This window comes from Nestor notabilis, unplaced genomic scaffold, assembly GCF_000696875.1.
Source record: "Nestor notabilis isolate BGI_N333 unplaced genomic scaffold, ASM69687v1 scaffold14141, whole genome shotgun sequence".
Lineage (NCBI taxonomy): Eukaryota > Metazoa > Chordata > Aves > Psittaciformes > Psittacidae > Nestor > Nestor notabilis.
The window spans coordinates 58,203-68,199 of NW_009916358.1; the positions used below are offsets into that span (position 1 = coordinate 58,203).

The 9,997-nt window shown below is 33.6% G+C and overlaps 1 protein-coding gene across 1 annotated transcript in view; it reads right to left on the reverse strand.

The window, feature by feature from the left end:
• LOC104413532 (calcium-dependent secretion activator 2) overlaps positions 1 to 9,997 on the reverse strand; it is a 141,372-nt gene that overhangs the window by 57,332 nt on the left and 74,043 nt on the right. Inside the window, exons 12-14 of the mRNA XM_010024545.1 lie at positions 5,678 to 5,781; positions 4,125 to 4,133; positions 1,918 to 2,074 (exon numbers count right to left, since the gene is read on the reverse strand). Of these exons, the coding sequence (XP_010022847.1) occupies positions 1,918 to 2,074; positions 4,125 to 4,133; positions 5,678 to 5,781 (270 nt within the window). The remainder of the gene's footprint in view (positions 1 to 1,917; positions 2,075 to 4,124; positions 4,134 to 5,677; positions 5,782 to 9,997) is intronic.

Below are 9,997 nucleotides of genomic sequence, written 5' to 3' on the forward strand. Positions count from 1 at the left end.
CTACCAGCAACCTCTCTGCATTTGAGGACAACCCTCGTTTGTTTCTATAACTTCTCGCAGGTTGGAACCAAAAGGCAAAGGAACACAAATTACATAATAATGTAGTTAAAACTTGTGCCAGATCCTTCTTGTATGACTACTGTAAAAATAACCTCCACAACTTTCAGAAACCAAGTAATTGCTATAAGTGCATGTAACATCACAACTAGAGATGTGCTTTCTAGACTGAAAATGTAAGATGGTAGGAAAGACACCTCAACATAGGTTTGAAATTTTTAATCTGGACTTTTGATGATCAGACATTCATTTAAAGTAATGCAGAATCCATGTTGCAGAAGCCTAAGTCTCTAAAGAGATCTGCATCAAGACTGAACAATTCCTACACCCTTCTGAGCAGCCTCCTAAATTGATCTTAAATTACTACCAGCCTGGTAATTTTAATAAGTTTCTATAGTTGCAGTTTGTCCATCAAAGGATCCAGATGAAACATTCATAAATATCTTAAAAACAAACTGAGGGAAATGCTAACAGATACATTTTCTTTCACTAGGATAACGTGAAGTAAGAACATCAGGAATATGGCATGTGATGTATTGATAAATGTCAGGGTATGGAAACATAATCAACAAAAAGAGATCTCTAAACTGGATTTTAATGTTCTTTCACTCTGTCCTAGACCACATACAATGTGGTGCAGTAACAGTGACATTCAACAATCCAGTTTATGATTCAGCTTTAGTTCAGTGGCCCTGTCCATTTGCTTCTTTCCTTCAATGAATTTTGTCATCCATGATGTTTCAGTGAATTGTACATTTGCTAGTTGCTTTGTTTCATGATATGGTGCTGTGACCAACAGGTATTATATTGAGATGACCTATAACTTTCAATAAATACTTGGTAGCTAATGTTAACAATTATACAGTGATAAATAACACAGGTTGCAATATGTGTAACCTTGCAGAAAAGCTCTTTAATACTATTTTCAATTCTTTCAGTCAAGTAGCTTCCATACATGGAGCTAAAATTCTTAAAAGCTATTGAACTTTTACACAGAAATGAAATAAATTTTTCTGGAAGAGTGAAAAATAATTTCTTGTATTTATAATTAAAAAAAAAAAGGAATAACTTGAATCATTCAATAAAAATAGCATTTGGATCTCCAAAATAATTAAAAAACAGTACGTAATTTTCTCATTTTTTTAAGATACAATATGCGTAAACATATAAAAAATAGAACAAATACGTATTTTTTCTTTATGATGCCTGAAAATGTTAGGTGCTATTCAATGTTTTTAGATTAACACCTAATCAATTTTCTTTGGCTTCATTGGTTATTTCCTTAATTCCATTATTAAAATCACTTCCACACAAAACATGCTTAGAACATCACTTAACTATATAAAAAAATACATTATCTCTTCAAAGATGAGTAAAAGCAAGATAATGTGGCTATTTCAAATTTTGCTGTCCAACTCAAATAATGATACAATACACCAAGTGAACATAATACTCTGATTTGTTCTGTGTGTCTTACTGCATTCATGCTAAGCCTACAGTACTTTTATAGACATAACTAGTCTGAAAGTAGTTTACCTGAAGGCTTAGAATGAAATATTAACTACAATTTTATTTAAGCAGTATAGATTAAATATGAAACATCAAATATACATCTTGATTTAAAACTGAGCAATCTGTGAATACTAAATGTTTAAGGGATTACCAGAATACAGACTGAAATGGTGCAAGGATAAAGAGAGACTGCTCAACTTCCAAGAAATGGAGCACCAGCATACATGCCATAAACACAGGCACCGTCACTTTTATTTTGAGTATTATGTTACTTAGAAACCTTATTCTAAGGTGTGGGCACATTGAAAAATCTTATGCAGACAGAAACTAAAAAACTTAAAATCTTACTGTCATTTCTGAGGGCGTTATTCAGCAACTGGAACAGTGGGAAGCTGTCCCAGGAGTCCTGTGGCTGTGCCTCGAGTGCTGAATCCATATCAACAGAGTACAGAGACAAAAACTTCTCTGCATGCTCAGCCAATAATTCTGGCCACCAAGCGAATGCCTGCAAACGTGACAGAATAGAATTACTAAACACAAGTCATAAAGAAAGAGATGTGTTGTATCTATAGAAAAGTACATCTGGGTATGTCACGTCCTGTCCTATCTCATTTGGGGAGGATGAACTGGCAAAGTGAAAAATGTGAAAATATTTTATAAAAAATTGCATCAAAAATGTAAGAAATGAAATAGATTAAACTGGGAAAGATGATAGAATCAAAACTTAACACAAAAAAATTAAAAAAGGAGCACAAATCTCTGCAACTATTTTGCCAGAGAGCAAAAAGAAAAGAAGGAAGGCCTCATTCTTGAAAAATTACTGGATGTGCTGCTTTTGATTTCATTCAGTTCTAAGAGTATAAGTAATCACATTAATTGATTTTTCAACTAAATTCTTGTGAATACATTTTGCACTCATTTGTTAGTCAGAAGGGATGATTTTAGCATGACATTTTATTCCTTGAAGTCTAAGGGGTTTTTTTTAATAGATACAGAGCACTTTTTAATTCCTATGTTTTCCTTAAAGATCTTGGCTCTCCTGAGGAGGGCACCCAGTTTTCCTTCCACAAATGCTATAAATGCATTTTTGGAAATTCATTAACGTCTCTATTAATTTTCAGTAACTTAACATGTTGGAATACACATTTTCCTTTGGTAAAAATTTAGATTCTTAGGTAATCCTAGCTTAAAAGAATAAAACTGTGAAAAATAGTATGTCAGCAAGCAAAGCCAGCTCCACATTAAAGACTGCTTCACATGTAACGCTCATACCTTTTTACTGTCACTTAAATCTGGGCTTTGAGGGGTCAATAATGACGCTGAGTACTCTATCAGAGGGAGCTGTATGATCCTGGAGTTAAAGATGAAGGTGAAGTGAATTTATGAAATAGGATGAATATCACATACTGCTAAGAGTGTTTTGCTGAGAGTTCACAAAAATATGCGACAGCAAGAAATACCTACGTATACTAAATAAGAAAATATCTTTGCTTTTAAACTTATGGATCTCATATCGAATATCTTGTTTTGAACAGTTTTGAGTTACCACCACGGGACAGATGTAGCTTGAGCTATACAAGTGCTGAGTTCTCACAGCTTCAAATAAAGTCACAGAAATCCTCACTTGCGTTTCTGCAACGCAGGTCCTAGGTAACGTAGAATTATGTACTCAGGCTTGAAAGGCATCAAATAAAAGACAACTTCTGAAAAGTGATCTACAAATATGTTTTTGTATCCTGGACTTCCTGATGACTGACTGTAATTCTTTTTGACATGGGCCAAATGGAGTAAGGATGAACTGGCAAGAGGTTTTAAATAAATGCTGAGCATCCTCTGCTATTACTGAAAAGTACTTTGTGTGTTTCGGTGTCAGGATTGAAGGATGCTGATCGCCACCAAGGCAAAAAGGACAGATAAGGCTTCAAAAATTTTGGCAAGAGTTTGAAATGAAGTCCTTTTCCTCAAACCTTAAGAAGTTTCTCATTAGTAAATTCTGTTTAAATGGAAGCTTATTAGAGGAACAGACTCCTTACCCAAGAAAATAACTAAATGCAAAGAAATAAAGAAGAAATGTATACAGGCATTGACAGGTGTCCCTTTTAGGCAAGGAAAACTCTTCAGAAAATATTGCCAAAACCTCAAAAGAAAGCAAAACCAGAAAACCAGCACTTATTCTTTCCATCTTCTCCCCCTTTGCAAATGACACTTGAACCCAGACAGAAATTCTTCTGACCCTCTTAAGAGATAACCATCATTGCTCAGGCAGCATGGAAGAAGAATAGAAAAACAAATACTACAGCTAAGATAGTTGTTCAGTCATTATGGATAATATGAAAACAGGCTAAAGGCAATTAGCAGTTGGTGACACACATTCTAAGAGAACAAAAACATTGACAGGACTGGAGGAAGACTGAAGTTCTTACATTACAGAAAGACACACAAATGTGGCAATACAACACCAGAAATCATCAGAACAATTTATACTATAAAATTAATGCATAGTTCCATGCTATGAATGATGAAAAATAATGCTTAGTTGATCAGGAATCACATACCTCTCTTCCCTTTGGGGATCCCAGATATTTGGAAGTGTTATGAGTTAAAAAAAAAAATAAAAAATCTAGCATTAAAAAAATGTGATATACTATTTTAGAGGTTACTGATCCTTCTCATCAACTGCACCATTAAACAGTGAATGTTTACTTAACATTAGGATATGAAATCACCATACTTAATCTTCAGTTTTGAGTACAGAATGTCCAATTTTACGATCTTCTTCTCAGATATACTTTAATATTGAAAATCTGCATGCTCTATACCTTTCAGTAAAACTGAACATTTATTATAAGAATGAAGGGGAGAACAATCTTAAAATTATTCTTTTCAAGCTGTCTTAGATTAGATCGAAAACTTCTGCTGAACTGATTTTTCTGAAGGCATGTGCAATATATTTACCCTTCTGAAAAATACCACATTTCTGACTGCAAATAGGTAGTACAGAAAGTAATCTTTGAATGTTTACTCATATATGTATCATTTGATCTGTGTTTTTTTATGTTATTTTCCACAGAAGTCTAATATTCTTACAGGAATGCAGGTTCTCAAAAGACAAAGACAATATATACATTTTATTAAGTAATCATTACAGAGTAACACAGTGGCAACAGTAGTGTAGAACAGGACCTCCAGGGAATTCATTTCAAATCATCGAAACAGCTGTTTCTTCAGTATGAGATAAAACATCTATAACAAGTTCACACATGACAGATGTAAGCTAAAAACTAGATGCCATAGTGTGATATAAAACCAGATGTTTTGAATGATCATATTTATAGCTATATATACTAAATCATGTTTATCCCTTTGCATATTTTCCCCAAAAATATTTATCGAGTTTTTTCAGAACATTTTTAAAACAATTTCCTGAACCTTAGAATACTGTATTTATTAATTAAATGTTGATAATATATACAATTGTGTGTACCTGGTCAAGTTTATTTTTGTAATTCCTTGATATAAAAAAAGTGCTATAATTCTAAATATTCTAAATATTATGGTTTCTGTACCATGAAGCAAAAGACTTGAGAGTAAGAAACACGAAACTGTTCTATTTCATTCCTTCTAATATATAATGCTATGTAAAAAGCTCAAGTTTAAAAGCAATACTTTTCCAATCAACAGAAGAGCAATGTGAATGCAATTATTATACCCATCGTTAAAATCAAGACATATACAGCTGATGAAAACTAGCATTCAGTTATATTTTCTATTTTGAATGAGAGGTAAAAAGTTGGAAGGCACTACTGTATAAGGCTATGAATGTTTTCCATACCATTTCACCACCTCCAGCACAAAGATGCTTTCTCTATTTTATGCTCTTTAATTTTTATTTCTAAACCCACAGTTCATTCGAGCGAATTCAAGTGGAGTTTTATTTCACTTCACTTTTCATAAGCTTCAAGTCTCTTATTCCTCTGTAAATGTGAACTGCCTTAAACATATGTCAGAAAGTAAAGCTAAAATGTTTCTTGACAGAATTGCTTCACATCAGGGGAGAAAAAACCTAAGGACAAGCCATTCTCTCCATCAAATGCAGTTACAGCCTCACCTCTGAATGATGTTCTTCATTTTGCTGCAATACTTCGATACAGAGTTCTGCAAGGTGAAGAACCTCTTCCAGTTTTCTAGCAGGTGTTGCTTGGTTCATGGTCTCTATATATATATAAAATGCAAACCAAAATTGCTTTAGTTACAAATAAGAGTTAACGGTAAGAGAAAACAATGTCAGAAAGGAATGGGAATGGTGGAGTTACAATTTTCTGAAGTATAAGCAATTTCATGTGTTGAGGACATTCATTTATAAATGTAGCTGAATGTCCAGATCACTAGAAAGAGAAAATATTTAATTCACAAAAGAATCACTGATCATTATAAACATTACCTGATTTAATATATGAGAACTAACAGGTGCATCAGTGTATTAGATGCTCAACTTCTGCAACAAGCAAGTTGTAATTCTCTTCAAGGTCAGATATACAAAGACAGCAGACAGTGGAGACCTTTTTTGTTATTGTACCATCAGTACAATGCTGTTCTCACTAGATGACTCATTACTGTCATCGACAAGATTAATGCATTTTGCAGCAGTCGAAAATTCCAAACGTTTTATCTAAAGAAGGCACTATATTTTAGGGGTATTTAGTACAAGCCACAGTAAAAATTCAAATAACTATTTTCTAATAACTAATTATTTAAATAATGACTTTTCTACCTCCTGTTCAGCAATACGAGTGAATCTGCATTCTTTTGAGTACCATAGCGAAAAGCAGCACTATAAAATAGAGATTTTATAACAGAATTGACATAAACCAATTAAAAGCTCCACATAGAAGAAAACAAGGATAAATGCAGAAGTTACAAATTATATGAGGATCACTGATTCTACAGCATAGACTTCAAAAAGAAGCAAACAACAAAGGTAAAACAATTGTCCTGAAACTCTTACAGGACAATTAAACCCAGTTTAGTTTTCAATTAAAAGTAACACAGGACTATATCCCAAGAAGAGCCATAGGAGTTAAAGGAAGAGACCAATTGAATTTTTTAACAATCATAGTTTAATCAGTAAAAATAATTTGTCCATACAGAATTTGCATCATTAGGAATAACTTCAGTATCAGCTATATGAGCGTGTTTACTTAACTATGCTCTTGTCACTGAGTGTAAACCATGGGATGGAAATGATATTGTACAATATAAGCATACATAAAGTATGGTCACATTAGCCAGGTTTGCAGAGGACTTATGAAGCTGATAACACAAGGTGAGTGAGGGTCTCAGGAATCCTATTTTCCCATTTTCTGTGCATGTTCATGGGTCACATTGAATAGCAAATCACATGAATACACACCATATGCAGAAAATTTGCTGACATTTCTTTCTCACTTTAGGCATTCATAATGACATAGAACATTAGGAGGTTAATTAAAAAAAACTTACATAATCACCTTGGTGTCAGTAAGAATATCAAACTGCATGCAATAAGTATTTTTAACACTTAACATTTCTGGCAAATCAAAACAACTTTTCAGACATCTTAAAGGCAGGTGACCTTGTCCAGTTCTTCAGCACTAACAGACACATAGTTCCTTGATGAAATATATAGCTTTAATGCAATTTTTGAAGAAACATTGGATTAGAACCTCCACCAAACATCTGCTTAAAGGTGTCTACAAAACCACATTGTTTTCATGCAAAAAACAAAGCAGGCAAATTAGTTACTGAAGGAACTAATTATTATTTTTTTTTAAATCTTATTAAAATAGACAACACAAGCAGACATGTTAAAATAATATGATTTCCAAAACAATCTAACTCAAGAAAGAGTTATTGCATGAACATGGACCAAGCACAAAACACACACCAGGACACAAAACTATATTCACAATGTCAAGATCATGGTTATTAATACTTTACTGAGTTTGCAAATTTGATACTGTAGAACAATCATATGAATATAATCACAACTATATTAATGTATTATGTCAAGTGTGATTAGAAAGGATTGGTCCAGCCCATATTATTTAGGTTATAGTGTAAAGACTACTATTGGATTTGGACTTAAACAGTGGTCTCTACGCTTATCCTGGACTGAAAATGCTGTTTCCTCTAGTGGTGTGTCCTCCTCTCCCTGAACACACAGCAAGTACTATTCATACAGCTGATACATCACTATCTGTATCACTGATGCTAATGAGTCTTAGGAAGAAACCAGTGATATTAATACAGAGTATGACTGGCACATCTGATTTCAGCACAAACAACTCATTTTATTACAAATTCAGCCTGATCTTCATAGACCTTAGCACTAACCAAGTAAACAAAATAATTGCATTCATAATTGCTTTCATTCCTAATGAAGCCAAATAAGCTGTAAATGATTCAAAAATTATCTCCTAGAAGGGCTCCTCTAAATTAGTAAGAAAGAAATGCTAATAATTATAAAGAATCTGATGTTGCATTTTTGCATTGGAGTAAGTTCACTTATTTCGCCCCTGGAACAAGATCAAAATAGCCTAAAAATGGCTATTGAACATATATCATTATCAGTAGGGAGAGCAGGAGAAAGACCATAGATTTACTAGCTAACTGTGAGATTATCCCAAACCACCATTGTGATGAGATCATGATGAAGAGAAATATGGTTTTAGGGAAGTATTAATTCCACCAAGCAAGGCACTGAGGAAATGCAGTTCTAGTTACCTGTGTTGAAGTGATGAATTTTGATCAGAAATGGCATTGAAAGGATAAAAATTCTGGATTTCAATTAGAAATAGCATTGAATGGAGTCTGGGTTGTTTTTGGTATGTTTATTTGTTAATAAGCCTAAGAAAATGAAGGATGAAAGCGGAGATGAGAAGTGCTCCCACACAGACTACGTGGGAATACAGTTTTCCTACAGTGAGATCACCTAGGAAGCAGAAGACATGCTTATGATCAGGGATGATGCTGGCATAAAACTAAATCAGTCATGATAAATCATTTAAGCTAGTAATTGCGAGGATTTCAGTCATTATGGAACTAATGTTCAGATTTTTTTTTTTTTCCAATAGAATTAGTATGTTTAGGAGGAAAAGAGACCAAAACTGTAAATTTCCCTTTGAGGTGAGTTTTTCAAGTTTCTGAATGACATTTCATTGCAGGAATGACTAAAAATGTGGGACAGATTAGGCTCAATGAATTCCAGTTTCAAGTTTGCATGAAATTCCTCATCCTATTTACTATTTACTAGTTTACTCCAAAACTATTTATTACTTGCTAAAAACATGCAAATTACTCTTGATGCTTCCTAGAGCTTTCAACAATATTTTAAAAAATATTATTTTCCTGTACGATTTATTGATAAGAAAACATAGCAGAGAATTGCACTCACTCTGCATCCTTGGACAAATCTCTAATTTTGCTGTTGTTTACTGATTCACAGAATAAATTAATACATGCAATTTCATTTGTATGGTATATGCTTCCCTATCTTTTGCTTAGGCTTCATCTAAAGCTTCCTTTTCCATCTGTAAGTTACCACATCAGCTAGTCTTTTTTTCTGTAACTAAGGACCTTTCACTGTCAAAATGTATCTTTATCTGGGTGTATAAATAAAGGGCTACAAAGTAATTTGAAAGATAATGAACTAAATATGATTTTTTTTTTACCAAACAAGTAGTATATTTGAAATATGATCACCAATAAACTGTTACCTGGAAGTTTTAAAACTCTCCGAAACATCTGTGCAAAATACTGTGCTTGTCTTTATAAGAGTGAAAAAAAATACAGGAATGGAAATCAGTGCTGTCAGTTTTCATTATATTCATGATGTCTTTCTCCCCACAATTACTAAGGGTTGTTAAGATGTGTTTACACTGCTCAAACTAACAAGTTGCAGCAGGAGTCGAGTCAGTAAATATGCTGCTTGACATCTTCTAGAAAATAAACAGAAAAAGCCATCAATCATCTGTTTACAGCTTCACATTCTGCTGAAGTGAAAAAGCAAGCCAGGCTTTGCAAATAATGGATGCTTTCTCAAGTATGCATTATCAGCGAGTCACATAGGTACCAAGAAAATATTGTTAAATGAGCTAAGCTAATTGACTAAAACACAACCGAAATGAAAAGGTGACTACTTCATGGACTGATGGAACCTAGGGCCACATGGCACTGTCAGATCATCCAGTCTGACCTGTGTCACACAGGTCAGAGAACTTCTCCCTGTTCCTCCTTTCTTGAGCCCATCAGGATGTCTAAAAACCCAACTTCAGCTTGCTTTCCAGAAAAGAGTTTATCCTTGAAGAGATATGTACAATTTGCCTCTTTCTTTTTCTCCCCAGCGTGTAAACTGTTAAACACTCATGTTTAATTTCTATAGGCACCTGCT